The sequence below is a fragment of the Elephas maximus genome, chromosome 10, assembly GCF_024166365.1.
Source record: "Elephas maximus indicus isolate mEleMax1 chromosome 10, mEleMax1 primary haplotype, whole genome shotgun sequence".
Classification (NCBI taxonomy): Eukaryota; Metazoa; Chordata; class Mammalia; order Proboscidea; family Elephantidae; genus Elephas; species Elephas maximus.
In genome coordinates this window covers 105,039,548-105,063,591 of record NC_064828.1, presented here as the reverse complement: position 1 = coordinate 105,063,591, position 24,044 = coordinate 105,039,548, and the positions used below count along the sequence as shown (strand labels likewise).

The 24,044-nt window shown below is 49.7% G+C and overlaps 1 protein-coding gene across 3 annotated transcripts in view; it reads left to right on the top strand.

The window, feature by feature from the left end:
* CCDC88C (coiled-coil domain containing 88C) overlaps window positions 1-24,044 on the top strand; it is a 158,773-nt gene that overhangs the window by 47,844 nt on the left and 86,885 nt on the right. For 2 of the 3 annotated variants that reach the window (XM_049898419.1, XM_049898421.1), the window contains one exon: window positions 11,440-11,509. In XM_049898419.1, coding sequence (XP_049754376.1) covers window positions 11,440-11,509 — 70 coding nt within the window. Of the gene's footprint in view, window positions 1-11,439; window positions 11,510-17,932; window positions 22,427-24,044 lie in introns of those variants that run through there. The other variant, XM_049898420.1, reaches the window with a different exon arrangement.

The window sequence follows — 24,044 nt, the reverse complement described above, 5'->3', positions numbered from 1 at the left end:
GTTGATCAAGGAGATCTTGCATTACCAGGTAGTTAACGGAGTCCCTGGGTGGTGCAAATGGTTAAGTGCTCGGCTGCTAACCTGAAGGTGCCTTGGAAGAAAGGCTTGGCGATCTACTTCTGAAAAATCAGCCATTGAAAACTCTGGACCACAGTTCTACTTTGACTGCCATGAGCTGGAATTGCCTTGATGGCAGCTAATTTTTAATGGGCTGGTCGTTGGTGGTGCCTGCCTGCCTGCCAGGGTTAGGCTTAAATGATATAGTATATACAGGGTACCTGGCACAGCTTCTGGCTTATTAGGCACTCTAATTTATTATTGTCCAAAATCAGGTGTTCTTTGCACTGTAGGTGGGGGATGGCTTAAATGGCCTGTTTGAGGTGCTGAGTCCTCTGCTGTGACTAGACCTCTCCCCTGTGGTCAGGTCTGTTCCATCAGCAGTTGGCGGGCACCACGTAGATTACTGGGGAAATGATTCAGAAGTAAGCACGCTATGGCACCTGACCTCCTGCCCTCGAGGCCCTGAGGTGCGCAGTCACCTGGAGTGTAGGGCGCGCTGTTCCAGGACTCAGGCAGGTATGAAGGAGGGGCTCGGGGCACAGGCGATGAAGGCTCGAGGAAGGCTTTGGTTAGGGGAGGCATTGGGGTCAGTGTTCTGGGATGGAAAGGATTGAGTTGGGTGGATAGGGGTCCAGGCTGGGCTGTGGGGCCACCCTCAGCCCCTGCCTGCCCTGCAGCTGGGACAGCTGCCTTGAACACGATAACATCTGTTGAGATTTCCACTTCCTGTTGAGGTATCAGTCATGACAAGCTTGTCGTTTCTTAACCTTCCTCCTCCCCGGTTTTTCAACCGTGTCCTGAGTTGCCCTCCCCCAGTTTCCTGCTATAGAATTAATTCTTGGTGGTAGAAAAACCGGAACTCTCCAGAGCTTGTCCACCACAGAGCCGTTCTCGAAGCAGGAGGGAGGTTTGCGTTCTCTAGAACTGGTGTGTCTGCAGTAGTGCCCAGGAAACGTGAGCGCATAGAAAAGTCCTCAGAGTCAGCCAGCATCCACAGGGGCCGTACTCTGTGCCAGGCCCTGTATTTGGTCTCCAAAGCTAGGTGTGCTGCCTGCCTGCCTGCTTGTGTGCCTGCCTGGCAGGTGTCAAAACTGAGGCCCAGCTGCAGTGAGCTAGCTGACGGTTAGCCTGGCAGAGGAGACTCCATGTCTGGAGCTGCCATCTACCATTTAGACAAATACAGAGTGGGTGCTGGGCCCTGTTCTGGCCTGGGCCCAGACTCCTTGCTGGTCTAGTTGTCCCTCATCCTGGGCTTACAGTGCAGAGTATGTGACTGCAGTCCTTGTGCTGGGAGACACGGAGTGGGGATGCTTTCTGCTGCTTCCTTTGCCTTTATTCCTACCTCTCCCTGCAGCCAGCATATCCCACATGCATGCTCATGTGTCTGGGCAGCACCTGCTCCTCATTGGTTCCTGTTTCTGCACAGTACCACCTTCTCCTTGAAGCCTTCCTGGGTTATCCCCTCTGTCATGGGTTGAATTGGGTCCCCCCAAAGTATGTGTCAACTTGGTTATGCCATGATTTCATAGTATTGTATGGTTGTCCTCCATTTTGTGATTGTAATTTTACGTTAAAGAGGATTAGGGTGGGATTGTAACACCCTTACCCAGGTCATATCCTTGATCCAATGTAAAGAGTTTCCCTGGGGCGTGGCCTGCACCACTTTTTATCTCCCTAGAGATGGAAAGGGAAGCGAGCGGAGAAGGGGGACCTCATACCAACAAGAAAGGAGCACTGAGAACAGAGTGTGTCCTTTGGACCTGGGGTTCCTGCATGGAGAAGCTCCCAGTCCAGGCGAAGATGGATGAGAAGGACCTTCCTCCAGAGCCGACAGAGAGAGAAAGCCTTCCCCTGGAGCTGATGCCCTGAATTTGGACTTACAGCTTACTAGACTGTGAGAAAATAAGTTTCTCGTCGTTGAAGCCATCCACTTGTGGTATTTCTGTTATAGCAGCACTAAATAACTAAGACACCCTCCTTTGTGCTCCCCATGTCCCCCAGCTCAGATGCCCCACATCATCTCTGTTAGGGCACTGGACTTGCCATGTCTCCCCCACAGGACTTTGAGCTCCCTGAGGGCAGGACCTGGCCTGAGGTGACTGCCCATCTGCACACCTGCAGGGTCTCTGCTGTGCTGGTCTGTCTGTCTCCATTTCCTACGTTGGAGGGCAGCGGTCTTGTCCCCCAAAGAGCCAGCATGCACTTCACACCCAGTAGGTGCCCAGAAATAGGTGGAGTAAGTAAAAGGGTGAATGGCTGTCCCCTTTATCACATGCTTGCCCTGCCCTCCAGATTTGTGACTTGGGGGAGTGGATATGGAGTCCTGCAGGTACGGGAGTGGGGGTGCCTTGTACCCTGTGGGAACCATGCTCTGGGGCTTGGGTAAAGTTGGGGGAGTGTATGGCGGGGCTGGCTGGGGCTCCTCCTGCCTGCCCTCACAGATCCTGGCAGGCTGTGGTGGTTTGGGCTGCCACCTGCGGCTGGAAGCTTCTAGGCGCCCTCTGCCACTCCTGCTCTGACTTGTGGGAGGGAGCTGATGGGAGCAGCACCAGGCAGTGGGGAAGGAGTGCCAGGCATGCCCGGAGGTCCCAGGTGAGGGACTGTGGATGGGTAGACACCATGTTCCCCCAGCCCAGCTGCTTGCGGGGACAGGGTGGACATGCCCAGGACAGAGGTGCCGGGAACCCAGCCCAGAGCCACCAGCACCTGGTGAGAAAGGGGGGAGCCGGTTTTGGTCACGTGGACCCAGTGGTATGGTCCTCTGGGCTCTGTGACAGCCCCCACCCGCCAGGCAGAGCGAGTGCTCCCTCTGGGGGCCTGTGACTCTTGCAGGCTGCACCTGGCTGGCAGGTGCTGCTGGCTGTGAGCACCTCCCCTTCCTTCCTCCCCCTCCAGCTGCCCTGGCCTCTGGCCTCTCCTCTCTGCCCCTCCCTGTCTGCTGTGCACAAAAATACAGACTTTCCATAAGGTTCAAAAAAGGGCTATACAGCCCCTGGTTCACAGCTTTCAGGGCCTTCAGCGCCGTGAAGCAGAGTCCCCTGAATCCAGGCCAAGCTCGATGCTGTTGTTTCAGCCAGGAGGGGTGGATGGACTTAGGTGGGCACTGAGGGAAGAGCAGCTGGGCCCCTCCAGGCATTAATGTGTGCCCAGCCCTCACTACTCCCCCCGTGTCCTTATAACCCCCAGCCCCACACCTGGAGCACAGCCCCAGTGCACAGTAGGCCCTCCGCAGACACTGTTGACTAGAAGTGAGCACCTTGTTGTCATATGAAGACCCTCAGGGCAGGGTCTGACAAGACCTGAGTCTGCTGCTGTGCCCTGTGGTTTTCCTCTCTGGACCTAAGTTTCTCTGTTTGATGGGTAACCTGTAAGGCTCTTCCAGTTGAAAAGCCTTGAGGCTCACTGCCACTAGCTCTCCCTCTGTGACTTTATGCACGGGAGTGAGTCCACCTGTTGGTCCATCTTGTCCCCTTTTGCACCTGGTTGCAGGTGGCATCACTGGAGAAATTCATCCCAGAAGCCCAGCTCTGGCTGCTGGTGACCAGTTTGTACTCACCCTGTCAAAGGGCTCCTGCAACACCGTTTATGGGCAGAAATATTTTTTGGAGGAGATGAATGCAGTACCCTGCCCACCCTTCCGGGGCTCCCCCACCCACCTCCACTGCCTTCTGTGGTCTGTGACCTCACAACAGGGCACTTCCTGGCATCAGATAAGATGACTTCTGCCCACAGTGCAGCCCCAGGCGTTCACGCCAGCACTAAAGACAGGTGGCAGGCACTCAGGGGACACTGGAAGTATCCTCCAGTCCCATCCCTGTTGGGTTTCCTGGGTTCTTCCTGGACATGTGGGCATCACCTGTCAATGGGCAGCCCTGAGTTCACAACTCCCTAAAAGTGTGTGTGTACCTCTGTGCGAGCATGGTGTCTTCTTTCCCGACCTCTCCTTCCCAAGGGGCCTAAAGTCCCTTAGAGACCCTCTGGTCGTCCTGTTTCAGATGAGAGCTGTGGCTCAGAGAGAGACTGCAACTTGCCCAAGGTCACACAGCAAGTGACAGGCAGAGGCAAGAGTTAGCTATATCCTGATGTAGTGGGGGTTGAGTTTCTTAGGTGCTCCTTCCTGACTGCTCTCCTCCTCCTTAGCCTGCTCAGAGGAAATATTTGCTTTCCTCCCTGTGAACAAAGAAAGGGCTTGTGTTTGTTGCAGTGTACATAGCCCTGCGGACAGGCAGTTATGAAGTGTCTAGTGCGAGGGGGTTTCCTGATTTGTGGCTGACTGTGGACCTGCCAAGGTGGCAGCCTTAAATCCCTGGGTCCTGAGACACAGTGATGATCAGTTACTGCTGAGTCAACTCCAACTCAAGCCGACCCCATGTGCGTCAGAGTAGATGTGTGCTGCATAGGGTTTTCAGTGGCTGGTTTTTTGGAGGTAGATCACCAGGCCTTTCTTCCAAGGTGCCTCTGGGTGGGCTGGAGCCTCCAGCCTCTCAGTTAGCAGCAGAGTGCGTTCATCATTTGCACCACCGAGGGCCTCCTGAGGGTTACACAGCAGGACCACCTAATTAGAGGAGCCTGTGTTCCTGGCTTATGCAGATGCGGAGCCGCTGTCGCCCCTGGGGACCCCAGGATTAATTGAAATGAGGTGGAACAGATGGACTGGATCTATCAGCAGTTTTACGTGAGAGCCTCTTACCGTGAAAGCACTTCATTACCCACTCATTTTGCCAGGCCTCCTGCCCCAGTCAAAGCAGGAATGCAGTGAAAGGGGAGAGCCCCTGTCCAGATGGAATTACAAACACGTGGCCCTGCTGGCCTGGGCTCTGAACAGGCGTCGAGGATAAATCATCAGGCTTACGTTTCGTCTCAGCAGCTAAATTGGCAAATCGGGCTCCTGGCTATAAAATCCCAGAAAGTGGGCAGTGGCCTGGGTTTGGGGTCAAGGCCCTGTTGCGCTCACTTGGGGTGGCCCCGTAACAGATGTGATAGGCCAGGGCCAGGGAGGCAGGCCATACCTATCATGGGTCAGTGGTTTTTTTTTTTTTTTTTTTAATTATGTGTTTTTGGTAAAAGTTTATACAGCAAGTTAGGTTCTCATTTGACAGTTTCCACATAATTTGTTCAGTGACCTTAGTTACATACGTTCTCTTTATGTTTTGGTTGTTCCATTTCCGGTACTCTAGTTTTCCTGCCCTCTTATCTTCTCATCTTTGCTTTGTAGTAAATGACCTTTTGGTCTCATACAGATGGTTTTTTAGTAGAGTACCATTCTCATAGATAATATCCTTTATTTTGTGTGCCACTCCTCTATTTCGCTAAAAAGTGATCTTGGGATAGTTTCGGTTCAAGGTTTAAAGGGTGTCTCAGGACGATAGTCTAAGGGAGTCCTCTGGTCTCAACTGGTTCAGTTAGTTTGGCCTTTTTTAAGAATTTGAGTTTTGTTCTACAATTTTTTCCTCTTCTGTCTGGCACCTTATATTGTGGCGAAACAGTCAGTGGTGCTAACCGGGTACCATCTAGTTCTTCTGATCTCAGGGTAGAACAGGCTGTGGCCTGAGTAGGCTGTCAACCCTGGAGATTTGTTTTCTTCTCTGACCAGTAGAGACCAATAGTTGTATCTTAAACATGGCCATTCGCAAGCTTTTGAGACATGGGTCAGTATTGACGATTATAAGGCAGGCATTAGCCGTACAGGATGCCCTGGTTTTTACTATTAGGGAGACAGTGAGGTCTGGGGAAAGCTCATCAGGCTGGAGGTTCTAATCCTGGCCCTCCCTCTAACCCAGATCCTGCCGTTAAACCCTGTGTACAACATTGTGCTACAGTTTCCTCAAGGTGGAAATTCCGATCGTTCTTGTCCGGATTACCTCCCGTGAAATGTTGGGAGAGGGGAAGAGGTGGCAAGTGAGGAGCCCACTTTGGTTGGGCACTCCTAATAACAGGCCGTGAGGTGGCTTGTTGTTTTTGCCAGTGCCCATTGTCGGGCTGGTTTTGTCTTGGCCAGCGAGTTGCTGAGGTGCTTTCAGGAAACCTCTTAGCCACATCTAGATGAGCGGTTTTGAGATGTGGCAAATGAAGGATGGTCATGGATGAATGAGCATAAATACCCTGATGTGTGCAAAGGATTCGTGGAGTACTGCCCCTGACTTTCTGGGACTGTCTGTGGGCTCCTCTGAGCAGTGGCCTGTAGGAACCCTGGAAGTGTCTCACTTGTGTCAACTATAACCGCCACTGGGCAGTCGGGAGACTTTAAAGTTATGGGGTTTAGAAGTCTCTCCTCCTCTCTTAGGGCATTAGAATAGACATTGCAGACATTGGAATTTGTGTGACATTGTCCCTGTCTGAAGTCACTTCGTTAGTTCAGGAATGGAAAATTAGCATGTTTTATTTAATTCACTCATAAAACTGTGATTTTTACAGTGGAAAAGTGTGATACATTCCAGATTGACTTTGAAATGTTTTTGACTTTGGTTAACAGTTACAGGCTGTGGAATCTCAAGAGATGTGGCCTTAGATTTTGCCAGTTTTCCAGATTTAGGAATAACCCAACAGAGGAAGCCATTATCATGGCGGTGGAGCAAAGCAGTTGGTTTTCGGGACTTGGCTCCCTCGGTTCAGGACGCCTCCTCCTAAAGGAGCTTTTTTAAACCTTAATGTAAATTTGGTGGAAGATGTTCTGATCAGTCTGATTTTCTCAACCATCGCTCGTAGCAGCTTTTTGCTGCCTCTGAGTGGGGAGGTGATTGACAGGTAAAATGTGGAAAGTGTCTCACAGGGGGCAGATGACACGTTAGGAGTTCAGGGGGTGAGAATATCCTATGTGGTGGGAGGAGGTGGCATTTTAGCTGAGCTTTGGAGGATGAGTAGGTTTCTAAAGGTGGTCATCAAGGGTGGGGTTGTGTGAGGACAAGCCCCTGGGGGAGATGCAGGATGTATGTAGTACAGCTCACCTGGCGTGCCACATGACTGAGGGTTTGACTTGCTTGGCACACTAGGTGGTTACATATTTCCTGGCTCTCTCCTCCACCTGTCGTACTCCTAAGCATTCTCCACAGCCCAGCTCAGAAGCTGTCTCCTCCAGGAAGCCCTCGCAGACTCCCTGGGGCAGAGTTTGCCTGCTCTGGCACTTGTCCTGTTGTGCTGTGATGTTTCCCTCCCCACCTTCCCAGCCAGGCTGAGAGCTCTGAGCTCACAAGGTGCTCAGTGTGTGCCTTGTGAATTTCCGAGCCCCAGGCCCTGAGGTATGCTGTGTGTGTGCTGGGCCTCACCTGGGGGCACCACAGAGCTGACATCACTCAGGTTTCTGCCTTTCAGCCTTGACCCTGAGCGCTTGCCTAGGCCAACAGCAGCATTCTGCTCGTGTCTGTGTTGGTTCTTTGTGAGAGGCACGTTTGCTGGACCATCCCGAACTCCTTGGTGACCACGAGCATCACCTGCCTCCCGGATGCCTCTCTGCTTGATGCCTGTCTTGCCTTCTCTGGGATTTCCCCCTCATTTCACTCCACATCCACAGCTCCATTCAGCACCATTTATATTTCCTTCCTGGCCAAATGCCAAACCTGAAGTTTTATTTGGGAGGAGAGAGAATTCTTGCCATTTCTTCATGAAATCATTGCTCAAAACGCAACAATCCCAGTGTTGCCAGTGGAAACTGAAGGTAACCTCTGCCACGCACACAGAAGCGTTTCCACCCTGAAACCTTTCCCAGACCTCGCGTTCCTCCCACCAGCAGGGAGGATGGCCTTTCTGTTTGAGCCGGGGAGGGGGGGAGGCGAGCTGGCCCCCAGCAGGTGTGAAGCCTTTCCAGGGTGGCCCTTTCTTGCACTTAGATTTAGTAGAAGGAAAATCTGGGGTTTCCCTGGCATCTTAGGGTCTGAAAGCAGACTTAAGTGGGTGTGGGAGGAGAGAGGGGAAGGGGCACACTCTGTGGGGGCTGGGTGGGGTGAAGGGGTCTGCAGGAGGGCCACGCCTGGGAGAGCCTGGTCCTTGCTGACTTCTTTCTCCTGCTAGGCCAACTGGGAGGAGGGTCAGACAGGAAGACAGGGGCAGCCGTGAGGCTTGTGAGCATTCCTGTGTCCCTGCTGCGGGATGTGACAGTGGGCTGCCGGCCGGGGTGTGACCAGCTGCCTGCCCACCCTCTGAGCGGCCAGTGTCAGCTGCAGACTCCACAATGGCTCTCTGTTTGGACACCAAGCACGGGGTTCTCTTGTCAGCACCCTCCTCACGTCCCCACTGGACTGAGGGCCTGGCCTGTCGCCCCAAAGGCTCCCCACTGCGGGAGCCTCAGCTCAACTCAGGGAGGACAAAAGTGTGAGGGGACTGACAGCCACTGGGTCTCCTCACCAGTGCTCCGAGCAGCTAGACCTGTGCTGGCCAGGACGTCAGAATGCGCTGGGGCAGTGGGAGGAGGAGGATTTTTCATTTTCATTCATTTAAATTTAAAAACTGTTACCCGAGCTTGTACAACATGATTAATGTAATTGGTATCATTAAATTTGCACACCAGAAAAATGTTGAATTGGCAAATATTGTGTCGTGTATATTTTTACAGCAATTAAAAACAAAACAAAACACCCTGACACTCGATTTAGTTATCGGGAAACTTTAAGTGTGTTTGGAACCTCTTGGGTATGACGTCTCAATACAGATCAAGTATTTCCAGCAAAAACTCCAGTATCTGAATGAGACGTGCTGTGAGTGTAAAATCCCGAAGAGTTGGTATGAGAAGAATGTAAAACAGCCCGTTAACCATTTGTATATCAACTGTATGTTGAAATAATGTTTTGGGTATATTGGTTTAACTAAAATGTATTACTAAAATTAGTCTCACCTGTTTTTACTTTGTTAAGGTGGCAACTAGAAACTGTTAAATTAATGTGTGGCTGGAGTTATATTTCTGCTGGACAGTGCTCACCTGGCCACTCACCTTTCTGAGCCTACCTTTATAGGAATTATGATTATCTCATGGTCCTTTCAGGGGGAGCCAGTTAATGTCTTGGGACTTCTTTGGCCATAGGACTAGGTCTATAAGAGACCTGTGGTGTTTTGAAAAAACAAGCCTAAAAGGTTGTTCATAAAACATTATTTTTTAATTGCACAGTGGCACATGTTCCTTGTGGGAAAATTAGAAATTACCTGTTAAAACAAAGCAGGAGCTCTGACGGTGCGCTGGTTATGCGTTCAGCCACTGACTGAATGGTTGGTGGTTCCAGCCCACCAGCCGCTCCAAGGGAGAAGGATGTAGCAGTCTGTGTCTGTAAAGATTACAGCCTTGGAAACCATACGGGGCAGTTCTGCCATGTCCTGTAGGGTCGCTATAGGTCAGAATCAACCTGATGGCAATGGGTTTGATTTTTTGTTTATTAAACAAAATTAAAAATCCTATTTTGGGAAGAGGCTACACAGGTTTACTTTTCTAGCAATATTAATTTGCTTAGACTACACTGCTCTAACATAAAAATACCTCTTTGTGGGTTTCGCAGAGACCTTCAAGATTTTTTCACGTTTTGTGTCTTGTTTATAAACGTGTGAGCTCTTTTTAAACTGCCCTCAAAGTAGGGCCAGGTGGTCCAGAAACTTGGAGAATCGCAGAGGGAGAGAGGTCAGGAACTCAAAAGGGACTGTAGGCGATTGGTCAGTAATAGCAAGTCAGCTTTTTATAGCTCACCTTAGTTCTTTCTTGGAGCCCTGGTGGCGCAGTGGTTAAGAGCTCGGCTGCTAACCAGAAGGTCAGCAGTTTAAATTCACCAGCCTCTCCTTGGAAACCCTGTCGGGCAGTTCTCCTCTGCCCCATAGGGTTGCTGTGAGTCAGTGGCAACGGGTTTCGTTTTTTGGTTTTTAGTTCTTAAGTTGGACTGCGCACTCAAGTTGAATATCAAGGCCAGATGGGAAGCTACATGACAATAGGCTCAAGTGGTTGGGAGTGAATTAGAAAGTGGATTTTGCCAATTTTACTGAGTCGTGGTATATGTTCTGCCCCAGGGTGGGACTGTGGAATCCTTCGGTGAGTTCACAGAATGGAGCTTTTTTGTGATTAGTTTTTCCAAGCCCAAAGGGGGCTGAGGCTACTCCACAATTCCGACTTAATGTCCAACGTTCACAGGTATTTACCAACCGAGGCACGTTGTTTGAGAAAACTAGCCTGCTCTCACTTGGTGACATGTGGCCCAGATCATAAAGAAGGATATTCTCCGGTGTTTAGAGGAGAGCCTCATGGTTTAGCAGCCCCTCCCCCCAGCTTATGATGTCAGCAAGATCCACAGAGAGACCAATCTCATATGGAGGGGGAGGATAAGGTAATTGTTCATATCCTTGGAGGTGCCAGCCCCCCTGGCTTGCTCACCGAGACTTCTGTTCTAATCTGATGAGTCCAAGGTCTGAGATGCCTGGTGGGACCATGTGGGATGAGCTGGTTGTGTATTGTCCCCCTCTTCACCAGTGCTAGCTGGCAGGACACTGAGTATAGAGGTTCTCGATACTTGTAGAGCAACTCCTGGAGAACGTGTCTCAGTGGAAACGTTGTGTGAAATCTGTAAGAGGAGCTTTCTTGGTGAAGAGTTCTGCAGTGACCACTTTTGTAAGACCTAGAATAGGGATGAGATCTGTTATTTGTCTACCATAAAATTGGATGTTTCGCTTCTGATTTGTGAAAAACAAAGTACATCAGGGTGGGGAAGACCAACCTGCCCTGTTAGAAGTCCTGGGAGACGTCAGTGCTGGGTGTGGGGACAAGAAGCCAGCACTCTCTGCGGAGAGCTGTGAAAGGCCCTGGGCAGGGGCTCTGATTGATGGCTGGTGGGGGGCTTCTTTGAAAGACCCTCAGGGTGAGGGGCGGGTAACTCGTCCCCCACCGCCCGTTCACCACCTCTGCTGCACATATTAGGAATGATTTATCCCTTTCCTGGGGAAGTTGCCTCGGCAAATCAGGGAAATCTCGTTTACAACTCCTACCAAAAGAAGCAACGCTTGATCCTGAATCATCAGGTTATAAAGACCCAGTAGCATCTCTGTAATCTTTATTCTGTATTTTTTTTAATTGTACAAGCAAGATAGTAAAAATAATTAAGGACCTGTTTAAAAAGGAAATTCACTGTAATCTTGCTATCTGAGCATGTAATATATCTTACTTTTCTCAAGGTCTCCATCCATAGGCAGACTTAATTTTTATTTCGTAACACTTCAAGGCAGAAATAAAATTAGAATTTGAATTGACTTTTCCCTGTATATTACGTCATAAATATTCCTTGCTATTATAGCGTATGTTCATAATTATTGTTTAATAGGCTGCAAGCCCATCCAGTGACTTGATATAACTGAAATTTATTTAATCATTCTTTATGTTCGTTTCCTGTGCTTAACGGTCCCTTTCTCCTTTTGTTTTTATAGGAAGTTCTGCAGCAGCTGATCGTAATGAATCTGCCCAATGTTTTGATGATCGGCAAAGACCCGCTGTCTGGTAAGTGAGAACCCCCCTTGACCGCCCCCCCCCCCCCCCCCCCCGCCGCCGCCCCGTGCCTGGGCAGTGCCATCAGCTTTGGGCAGCTATTGTTGGCTGCCAGCTTGGAGCCAGCCCAGTGAAGATACGTGATCAGGATGGTGGGATTTTAAAGGGTGGGTTTATTGTCCTGAGGTATTAAGTCAAGAGCACATTTCTTCCTTAAGAATAAACCCTTCTGACCCCTCAGGTGAGCGCAGAGACAGGCAAACCGGCTGCTTCACTCCGTGTAAGAAGCCGGGACTGCGTTTAGGGGCCCAGGTGGGTTTTACCTCTTCAGTGAACGTGGATTCAGATGATGCCATAGTCGCATGGCGCCTGTTGGCAACAGAGGATGATGACATCTGTCCACTTCTGGGACCCGGTGACACTTTGTTCCTGTTCATGCTCACCCTCAGTGGGGTGTGCTGACATGGATCTGAGCTCCCCGAGTCACACAGGCAATAGGCCTATCCCTTTCAGTTGTGTACATACAGCCGCATGTCCCCATGTGTCTGTCAGTTTGTAGTACTGTGGGGGCTTACATGTTGCTATGATGCTGGAAGTTATGCCACTGATATTCAGATAGCAGCAGGGTCACCCATGGAGGACTGGCTTCAGCCGAGCTTCCAGACTAAGACAGACTAGAAAGAAGGACCCAGCAGTCTACTTCTGAAAAGCATTAGCCACTGAACACCTTATGAATAGCAGCGAAGCATTGTCTGATATAGTGCTGGAAGATGAGCCCCCCAGGTTGGAAGGCGCTCAGAAGATAACTGGGGAAGAGCTGCCTCCTCAAAGTAAAGTCGACCTTAATGACGTGGATGGAGTAAAGCTTTCAGAACCTTCATTTGCTGATGTGGTACAACTCAGAATGAGAAGAAACAGCTGCAAACATCCATTAGTAATCGGAACCTGGAATGTATGAAGTACGGGAAAATTGGAAGTCGTCAAAAATGAAATGGAACACATAAATATCGATATCCTAGGCATTAGTGAGCTGAAATGGACTGGTATTGGCCATTTTGAATCAGACAATCATATAGTCTACTATGCTGGGAATGACAACTTGAAGAGGAATGGTGTTGCATTCATCCTCAAAAAGAACGTTTCAAGATGTATCCTGAAGTACAACGCTGCCAGTGATAGGATAATATCCATACGCCTACAGGGAAGACCAGTTAATACAACTGTTATTCAAATTGACGCACCAACGACTAGGGCCAAAGATGAAGAAATAGAAGATTTTTATCAGCTGCTGCAGTCTGAAATTGATCGAACATGCAATCAAGATGCATTGATAATTACTGATGATTGGAATGCAAAAGTTGGAAACAAAGAAGAAGGATCGGTAGTTGGAAAATATGCTCTTGGTGATAGAAACAATGCCAGAGATCAAATGATAGAATTTTGCAAGGCCGACGACTTCTTCATTGCAGATACCTTCTTTGACCAACATAAACGGTGACTGTACCCATGGACCTCACCAGATGAAACACACAGAAATCAAATTGACTACATCTGTGGAAAGAGAGGATGGAAAAGCTCAATATCATCAGTCAGGACAAGGGCAGGGGCCGACTGTGGAACAGACCGTCAATTGCTCATATGCAAGTTCAAGCTGAAGCTGAAGAAAATCAGAGCAAGTCCACGAGAGCCAAAATATGACCTTGAGTATACCCCACCTGAATTTAGAGACCATCTGAAGAACAGATTTGATGCATTGAACACTAATGACCGAAGACCAGACGAGTTGTGGAATGACATCAAGGACCTCATCCATGAAGGAAGCAAGAGGTCATTGAAAAGACAGGAAAGAAAGATCAAGATGGATGTCAGAGGAGACGCCCAAACTTGCTATGGAATGTCGAGCAGCTAAAGCAAAGGAAGAATTGATGAAGTAAAAGAACTGAAGAGAAGATTTCAAAGGGCGGCTCAAGAAGACAAAGTAAAGTATTGTAATGACATGTGCAAGGAGCTGGAGATGGAAAACCAAAAGGGAAAAACACGCTCAGCGTTTCTCAAGCTGAAACAACTGAAGAAAAAAAATCAAGCCTCGAGTTGCAATAGTGAAGGATTCTATGGGGAAAATATTAAACAATGCAGGAAGCATCAAAAGAAGATGGAAGGAATACACAGATTCATTATACCAAAAAGAATTAGTTGATAATTCAACCATTTCAAGAGGTGGCATATGATCAGGAACTGATGGTACTGAAGGAAGAAGTCCAAGCTGCTCTGAAGGCATTGGTGAAAAACAAGGCTCCAGGAACTGATGGAATCTCAGTTGAGATGTTTCAACAAACAGATGTAGCACTGGAGGTGCTCACTCGTCTATGCCAGGAAATATGGAAGACAGCTTCCTGGCCAACTGACTGGAAGAGATTCATATTTATGCCTATTCCCAAGAAAGGTGATCCAACCGAATGTGGAAATTATAGAACAATATCATTAATATCACACACAAGCAAGATTTTGCTGAAGATCATTCAAAAATGGCTGCAGCAGTGTATTGACAGTGAACTGCCAGAAATTCAGGCCAGTTTCAGAAGAGCACGTGGAAGCAGGGGTATCACTGCTGATGTCAGATGGATCCTGGCTGAAAGCAGAGAATACCAGAAGGATGTTTACCTGTGTTTTATTGACTGTGCAAAGGCGTTCGACTCTATGGATCATAACAAATTATTGATAACATTGGGAAGAATGGGAATTCCAGAACACTTAATTGTGCTCATGAGGAACCTTTACATAGATCAAGAGGCAGTTGTTCGGACAGAACAAGGGAATACTGATTGGTTTAAAGTCAGGAAAGGGTTGTATTCTTTCATCATACCTGTTTAGTCTGTATGCTGAGCAAATAATCCGAGAACCTGGACTATACGAAGAAGAACGGGGCATCCGGATTGGAGGAAGATTCATTAACAACCTGCGTTATGCAGGTGGCACCACCTGGCTTGCTGAAAGTGAAGAGGACTTGAAGCACTTACTAATGAAGATCAAAGACCACAGCCTTCAGTATGGATTGCACCTCAACATAAAGAAAACAAAAATCCTCACAAGTGGACCAATGAGCAACATCATGATAAACGGAGAAAAGATTGAAGTTGTCAAGGATTTCATTTTACTTGTATCCACAATCAACAGCCATGGAAGCAGCAGTCAAGAAATCAAAAGACTCATTGCATTGGGTAAATCTGCTGCAAAAGACCTCTTCAAAAAGTGTTGAAGAGCAAATATGTCACCTCCTTGAAGAGTAAGGTGCGCCTGACCCAAGCCATGGTATTTTCAATTGTATCATATGCACGTGAAAGCTGGACAATGAATAAGGAAGACCGAAGAAGAGTTGACACCTTTGAAGTGTGGTGTTGGTGAAGAATATTGAATATACCATGGACTGCCAAAAGAATGAACAAATCTGTCTTGGAACAAGTACAACCAGAATGCTCCTTAGAAGCAAGGATGGCAAGACTGTGTCTTACATACTTTGGACAAGTTGTCAGGAGGGATCAGTCCCTGGAGAAGGACATCATGCTTAGCAGAGTACAGGGTCAGTGGAAAAGAGGAAGACCCTCAACGAGGTGGATTGACTCAGTGGCTGCAACAATGAGCTCAAGCATAACGACGATTGTGATGATGGCTCAGGACCCAGCAGTGTTTCGTTCTGTTGTGCATAGAGTTGCTATGAGTCGGAATCCACTCGACGGCACTTAACAACAACGACGACATGTAGCCATGCTCGTGGGAGGGGCACACCGACTCTGGCTAGGACTTCCCTTGTTCTGGCAGAGATCTTGGCCTGGGACCCGCTGGATAGGTGAGGAAGGAGCCCTGGTGGTGCGGTGGTTACGCACTTGGCTACTAACTGAAAAGTTAGCGGTTTGGACGCACCAGCCGCTCCATGGGAGAAAGACCTTGCAACCTGCTTCTGTAGAGATTTCAGCCTTGGAAACTGTATGGGACAGTTCTACCCTGCCCTTTAGGGTTGATGTGAGTTGGAATCAACTTGACGGCAATGGGTTTGGTTTTCTGGTTTTGAATAGGTGAGGAGGAGGTCAGGGAAGGCAGAAAGCCCCACACATCTAGGAGTGGAATAGACCAGGATCCCAAACATGAGATGGTTTACCAAAGGGGCTGAAGTGGCCCTCTCTTGGTGTCTCCCTCCATCACCTCCCTGGAGTCTGGCTGCCCTTGCTCCTGCCCGTGTGGCTATAGCTGAAGTCGCCTCGAGACTGTGTGGAAAACGCAGCAAGGACAGCCACATTCTTGTGGAGGGGTGGCCTTCTGTGGTGCCATGGCCCTGAGGGCGGCTCCAGGCCAGCTGTGGCTGAGTGTTAAGTCACTGCGCACATAGGGGAGTCCTTGCTGGGCCCCAGTTGGCTGATGTGACCGTCTTTTCTCTGCGTGAGTCCGTCTTCGTCTTCAGCATGGCTGGTCCATACACTCGCACAGCTGTGCCCGGTGGTGGCTGTGGAGTGCCCCCAGGGCCACCCGGCTGACTCCTGGCAGAGAACACCCTAACACATGGCTCGTTAGTAACAGTGAGCCCCAGGCACTCCTCTCCTCTCCAGCTTTGTCTTTGGGCCATTTGTTTTCTGGCTTCATTTCAAGGGTCTCCCAGAGAAGGTAAGAGGAGGTGAAATGCAGCCCATCCCAGCCACAGCCCGGGGCCCAGGGAGACTGGGGACCAGGAAAGTGGTTCAGAAAGAGGCAGGACCAGAGACTGCCCAGTGAGGCATGACTAGGCCATGCTCCTCTCTTGGTTGATCGGGGTGTGGGAGATGAGAGAGATGCCTGGAGAGGCTGGTGGTTCTGTCTTGGCTCTGCCATTCCATCCACTCCAGGCCAGCGTTGTAAGGTGATCAGAGGAAGGCAGGGGGCAAGAGTGAAGGTTGCCCCCTTCTTGGGCCCTTAGCAAGCCCACCATGTGCTAGTGGGAAATGGAAACTAAGCATCCTGGGGTGTGGCTGTAGCCAGCCTCATCATGGATGACAAAACGGAGGCTCACAGGGACCGAGTGAAGTGCCCCTGGCCACTCAGCCCTAAGCAGAGGGGCTGACTGGAAATCTGCCCTGTACCACACAGAGGGGCTGACTGGAAACCTGCCCTGTACCACACACACATGGCCATCTCAGTGTTAGGCTGAACCGTGTGCAGCTGCCAATATCCGACTACAAAATGGCAGTTTTTTAATACTAAGCACACCCCCCCTTCTCCTCTCAGCCACCTGCCACTTCCTCATACTTTGTAACTTCCCACCCACTTGCTGCTTCGTCTCCTCCTTCCTGCCCTGCAGGTAACCTCCCTTCCTGCCACCTTCTGGAAGCCTCTCTGTGCCCCTTTCTCCACAAGGCACCCACCACTCCCCAGAACCCTAGCTCCAGGTTTTCCCTTCAACCGTGCCTCCAGCCCCCCACTCCCCAGAATCCTGGCTCCAGGCTTTCCCCTGTCCCTGCCTCCTGCCCTCCCCTGGGCAGCCTCTGGTCTTGCCTCTTTCTGAACCATGTGAAGGAGAGATTGCCCCTGTAGGACACAGGCCGCCCCCTGGGGTTTGGCACTGAACAGAAACTTTTACAAGGAGGTGTGGATGCTGGTTTTATAACGGCTTTACTGGGTATAATTTACATACCATAAAACTCACCCACTTTAAGTGTCCGGGCCAGTGATTTTTTTCTCCCCCCATAAATGTACAGAGTTATGCCACATTCACGACAATCCAGTTCTGAAACGTTATGGGGGAGCTGATTTTAAACTCATAGGTGAATTGACCACCGCCCCCCCGCCCCCCCTCCCCACCCAGTAGCATGCAACGTACCTTTTTTAAAAATTGTTTTATTGTGGTAAAAATTTATATAACAGAACATTTGCCAATTCAGCACTTTTTACATGTACAATTCAGTGACATTGATTACGTTCATCACATATTGCCACCATCACCACTATCTCAGTACACTTGGGATCAGAGACATTGTGCCCCAGCTCTTAAGGAGGGCTGGAGTGCTGAGGCACTGAGCTTTGGGAGCCTTGGGGAGCAGAGTAGCCGCTCCCCACACGCTGTAGGTGCCCCAGGCAGATGTGATTGACATGTCAGACCCTAGTCCAGCAGGCAGCTGGAGGGGGGGGCGCCCACCACAGTGTCAAAACTGGAGGGATTAGAGCTGGCCTTGAGCATAGGCAGGTTTTGACGGGTCCCAGAGGGGCTCGAGGAGCAGAGGAGGATGGCAGAGAGTCCATTTGGCAAGAAGACGCCAAGAGAGCCAGAGGCATGAGACGTATTTATGGATTTGTATTCTCTGTTTTGAGTTTTAAAAATAGATGTGTGAAGCGTTTTGCGTTTCTTTTTAAATGAAGAACAAAGTTGGTTTCTTTTTTATTTATGTGGCTGCCTGGAAGCCTTTTTTTTTTTTTTTAATGAATTCTGTCCTAACATACTTATTTCAGGGGCACGGCTGTGCCTTTTTTGGCTGATGCTGACAGCATACTGTTATTTATAACATTTTATAGTATGGAGTTTGTTTTTGGCAAATGCGCCACAGGGGAACTGGCTCCTGGGGGCAGGACAGATCCCCATAGAGCATCTGGTCAACCCATCCACCCCCACACACATAGGATGACACTAAATGATTCCAAGAAGCCAAGAATTTGTCCCCTTTTCTGACCTAGAAAGGAGATGTGATAACACATACGGTGATGAGATCTTTCTGTATATCTAACTTACCTTCCTTGCCCATCAGCCAAGACCACATTCTCTTTTTTCTGCCTGGGGTGGAATTCAAAGACAAGTCATGGAACGTGAGAGAGCACTTCATATCCTTTAAACTGCTTTTATGTCTCGCCTGGGGTCTGCCCCTGCCTACTGAAACCCCTCATCCTCTTAGATCCTCTGTGCACCTTGGCCATGTCTCAGGATGTCCTCTTGGCTGTGCTGCGGCTTGCAGCTCTCCCTCAGCTGGATGCATGTCCCTGGGGAAGCAGCTGTGTCTGTCTGTTGCCTCAATGCTGCAGACCTCACCTCTCGCCTGCTCTGAGTCCTCCAAGGCTTTCATAGGATGGCACTTAGCATGAAGGCCCTCCTCCAGGCCACCCCCAACAACTGGGCCATGTGCCTTGCCACTGCCCCCACAGCAGATCTTGGGATGGGGTGCTATAGAGTGCCCTTTGTTGTTTCTCACTGGCCAAATCATATCTACCTCTCTCACCCCATGTCCGTCCCATCAGGCAGGTGTCTTGGATCTGCCTTGGAAACTTTCATCTAGAACCTTGCTGTCTCTGCCATGCCACCCTGGGTCTGGGCACTACCACCTTCCTCCTAGCTGCCTGCCTGAGCAGCTTCCTCCCAGGCTGCCTGCCCTATCTTCTCCCTGTGGTCTGTTCTCAACACAGCAGCCAGAGCAGTTCTCTTACAGAGTTACTCAGATGGTGTCACTTGTCCCCCTAAAGCCATCCTGTAACTCCCCACCCTCTCCGTGCTCAGGGCCTGTGCACTGGCTGTTCCCATGATGGAATGCTCCTTCCAATTTCCACACAGACAGCTTCTTCAAGTCTTTGCTCAAATGTTACCTTCCTGGGTGGCGTGCCCCGATCTCTGTGTTCAAAATTGCAGCTCCCCCAATACTCCGGATCCTCTTGATCCTGCTGTTTTCCTTGTTTATTTCGTTTACCACCTTAAGATATCGTAGAGGCGTCGGTGGTTCAGTGGTCGAATTCTCACCTTTCATGCGAGAGACTCGGGTTCGATTTCCAGCCAGTGCACCTCAAGCACAGCCATCACTCCCTTGTCAGTGGAGGCTTGTGGTACTGAAGAGGTGTCAGTGGAGCTTCCAGACTAAGACACTAGGAAGAAAGGCCTGGTGACCTACTTTCAAAAATCAGCCAGTGGAAATACTGTGGATATCAATAGTCCAATCTGCAAGTGATCATGGGGATGGTGCAGGATTGGGTAGCGTTTTATTCCGTAGTGCATGGGGTGGTCCTGAGTTGACGGCCAGCTGGATGGCAGCTAACAGCAACAATATACTATAAAAAAACAAAACAAAACAATATATAATGTATTTTTTTTGTTTGTTTATTTCCTTGTCGTTTTCTCCTAGTTGGTTATAATCTCTCACGAGATTAGGAATCCTTGTATTTTTGTTACCAATGTCTTCTAAGTGCCCACATCAGTGCCTGGCACATAGCAGGTGGTTAATAAACACAGCCTAAGTGCTAGAGACCCACCTTTAACCCCTTTTCTCTCCTCTCCCCACTTTTCTCCCTCAAGTTGGTGCTACTTGTAAGTGTTAACCACGTGCTCTCACAGATGAAAAGGTCAAGCGTCAGTGGTCAAGGTCAAGCGAGATTGATCCCTGCCCAGCGCCACATGTGTCCCCCTAAGCAGGAGATGACCTGCTGAAGACCATCCTCCTCCATCTTGCCAGCTGCACACCCATTTAAACCTGTCTGCTTGGTTTATCGATGAGCATATTTGCAAGGTGGAATCACAAGTCTTAGGAAAGCCAAGAGATCACATCTGCTAAAGAGGGACGAAGCTCTCGGACCAGATCTAGTTCTGCTCCCCAGCCTCCCAACTCGGGCTTCGGAGCATCTCTTTGTAATCAGCCAGGCTTGTCACTGTGCCACGTATGCACACAGAAAGACTAGATTTGTCTGACAGGAAGCCAGGGTGTTAGCAAATTAATTTCTGTGATGATTCACAGAGCAGCAATGCTGGAAGAGAATTTTAATTTTCCTTCCAACGTTCGTATCCAAGTACAGTAGTGGTTTTCAGACTTGTAAATTGCTGAGACCCCTAAGCCACTTATAACGGAAAGGGGCCAGGTAGGTGAAGAAGCCTAGCCCAGAGAGGCAGGGGAACTGAGGGTGGTTCCATAGGTAAAAGATGTTTTTGCCACCATAAATTGCTTTGTTGTTGTTAGGTACCATCAAGTCAATTTTCGACTCATAGCAACCCCATATGAGAGTAAAACTGCCCTATAGGGTTTTCTAGGCTGTAATCTTTATGGGAACAGATTGCCAGGCCTTCTTCTCGCAGAGCCACTGGCTGGGTTTGAACCACTGAGTTTTCAGTTAGCAACTGAACACTGAACCATTGTGCCATCAGGGCTGCTATGTATGTGGGTGAACAGCTGCTGGTCCCGAGGACCAGCCACTGTCCGTGTGTTGTTGTGGTGTGTCTCTGTAGGCAGGATCCGGAGCCCTGTGGGGGGCAGACCCCACATCCACACCCCACAGGGCCTGTCCTGAGTACAGCCGGAGCCTTTGAGAGTAGCCCTGGCAATTGCATTAACTGCTCTTCGATGGTCAGGCCCTGGCCCTCAGTTTGCCCCCTCCTGCTGTGGTTACAGAAGGGACCCCCAGCAGCAGAGAAAGCGCTCTGAGGAGTTAGAGCTTCCCTGCGCAGAAAGTGTTGTGTGCCTTTCCTGCCTTCACAGTAGGTCACTGGGACACCTGCCGCTCTCTCTGGCTGAGGAAACTGAGGCTCATTTCTGAGCCTCCCAAAGGAAGACCAGCACACTCTTTTGTCCTTCCTCCTGATGGCCGCTGCTCCGCCAGAGGTTCCCAGGAGGAGCTCAGACTGGGTCTTTCCGCCAGCTCTTGTTGGCCAAATACCCACCCCGCTAGGTCCAGGGTCCCTGAGAGGAATAGTCTGTGTTGGGGTGTAGAGAGGGAGGAAGACAGAGCCATAAGTCAGCCTTTCCAGGGTGAAAGTGTCATGAGAGCTTCAAATCGTGCAAAGGTGACAGTGAGTGCTGCCTTGGCAGGTCAGGAAGGCTTCCTGGAGGGGGTGGTGTTTGGCGGGACCTCCAGGGACAGAGCAGAGGGGAGTTCAGAGGAGTTGAAGTAAGCTGGGAGCCCTACAAATTCGTGGCAAGCTCAGGGCACAGGGAGGCAGTCTTCTGTCCCAGCTAACATTTCAGAGGCCAGCAGCAAGAGGGACTCCTGAAACCCTTGGAATTTAATATTTAACCCTTGAAAAAAAAAAAAAATTTTTTTTTTTATTTTTATTTACTTGCTTTCCAGTTAAGGGCGTCCTTGAAGTGCTTTTCAGGTCCCATAGAAACCTTCCCTCAGCCCACGCTGCCCAGCTCTGCCTTTTGATGACTAACAGGGACGGCAGTGGAAGTGCAGAGCTCGGGATCTGGTTGTGGGGAACAGTCTTCTTGCTGCTGAGACTGTTCTAAAAAGTGAAAGAGCTGTTTCCCTCCCTGCCGCCTACAGCTCCGTTCTCCCCAGGGCCCTGCCAGCCCTGTGACTTGGAGGGGCCTTGGGGGCTCCCATTTCAAGGGCTGATTAGCCATTTCTGCATTCTTGTATTCTTTCTCCCCAACCTGAGTTGTTACTTTTATTTCGCTTGACTTGATAGTCCTGTTTATATATATAGTTTTGTTTTTGCAAAACCCTGAAGTCCTTTAAATGAGGGAAGAAAACCAGAAAGTAAAGAGAAACTAGTCTCCGAGGCATTTGATTGTGTTCATATTTACTATTTCCCACTTGAGGGAGCAAGTTCAGAGAAGTAACCAAACACTGTTTCAGATGACGCCCGCTCCTGGTCAGCTACTTGGCTTCTGGGCTGCTGGCTGGGTTCACAAATGAGTTTTTCAGCCCATCTAAAATACGGGTGGGAGCTGGGCACCTCAGCTGAAAGCCAGCACTATGCTTTTCTAGAAACATGAAAAGCTTGGTTAACGCCAAGCCCCGGCGAGTGTTACAACACGTCCAACATGCTGGCCTCCTGAGCGGCCGCGGAGTCTGCCTGGATACCAGACTTTGTTTAGTCAACGTCTTAGCGATGCCCTGTACACAGAACATGGTCCGCAGGCTGCGGGAACCACACCATGGCTTCCAGCGGGAGCGTTCTCCGAGGCCGTCCGAGGAGGAGGGAGGAGGTGTTGTTTGTCAAAGGTCTTTGTGCTCACTGATAATATTTGGACTCACTTTTCTGGCTGGTGGTTGGGACAGACCCTTTCTCTGATATTCTCCCTGTCCTACCACCTGGCCTACTCCCAGGTCTCAAGCTGAGTTCTTGGGGTTGATTCTGACTTTCTGATCTTTGGTTTTTTGGTGCTAGGAAATGGATTAGCTTGCAGCTCCTATGGCGTGGGCAGGCCTGTGGGGTGAGGAGTAGAGTCACTTTTGGTGGTGATGGTGTTCTGAGGGCGTGGATGTGGTACTTCCACCTTGTTCTATGTGAGCTGGGGGGCTGCTGTTATTGGGCAGAGGCTTCTAGCTGTCGGTGCTTGGGGTGCCCGAGAGCCTGTGGGGTGGGGCCTGACCTCATGCTGGTGATACAGATGCTGGGATCAGGGGCCATTGTCAGGGTGCCCTTGGGAGACCTCTGTGCCATTTCACGTCTACATGTAGCTCGGCGTGTTGCCCAAAGTCCACATTTGATCAGCGTTTGTTGAATGACCGAATGAACGAATGGGGACATGCTTGGTGGGGGCCACAGGTGGTAACATTCTGGGTGTAAGGAAGCAAGGGGAGGCTCCTCAGAAGGAGGTAGCCCACCCGGGTGCCTGTCTCGTACCCCGTGGACAGAGACACGTAATAATGGTGGGCTTCTCTGCCCACCCGAGAGAACGCACCATCTGCACTGTCCCTCGGCAGTGTGGGTGGGAGGTGGCCCTGACTGTTAAAATAATAATAAATAGCTGGTTTTGGTGAAAGCAGAGCCCCTAGGAGGGCCACAGAACTGTACCTGTCTTAAGATGGGATTATACATAGGGAAGAAACGGGCTTAACAAGGCACTGTTTTCAAATCGTTCAGACAACCCCATAGTAATCCTTGTGAAAACGGAAAGCTGTCAGTGGTTGTTTCCAATGCCTAAGTCATGAACCTCTTGCCACCGAGTTGATTCTGACTCACAGCGGCCCTACAGGACAGAGTAGAACTGCCCCTCAGGGTTTCCAAGGAGCGGCTGGCCTTGAACTGCTGACTTTTTGGTTAGCAGCCAAGCTCTTAACCACTGCGCTACCAGGGCTCCACCTAAGTAATAAACCCAGTGCCATCGAGTCGTAGGAGAGCAGAAATTAGAATTGTTAAGTAGGAAATACATATGCCCCAGCAAGAAAGGAAACTGAAGCTAATCGCTGTTCTTCTGCCAGGTGCTTGATGCTAACAGTTAACGTCACTCATCTACTCAGCAAACACTCGTGAAGTACTTGCAGTATGCCAGGGGCTAATTCAGGCTCTGGGATCAGAAGGCTCAATAAGATGGTTGCTTCTTTAGAAGGGCGTGCAGTCTAGGTGGAATCCCTGGCTGGTACAAACGGTTAACGCGCTTAGCTGCTAACTGAAAGGTTGGCAGTTCAAGTATACGCAGAGGCACCTTGGAAGAAAGACCTGGTTATCTATTTCTGGAAAATCAGCCACTGAAAACGCTATGGAACATCATTCTACTCTGCTACACATGGGGTCACCATGACTCAGAATCAACTCAACAACTGGTATAGTTTGGGTGCCAGAAAACAAAAGGAAACTCACTGCTGCCAAGTCGAGTCCAACTCATAGCAACCGTGT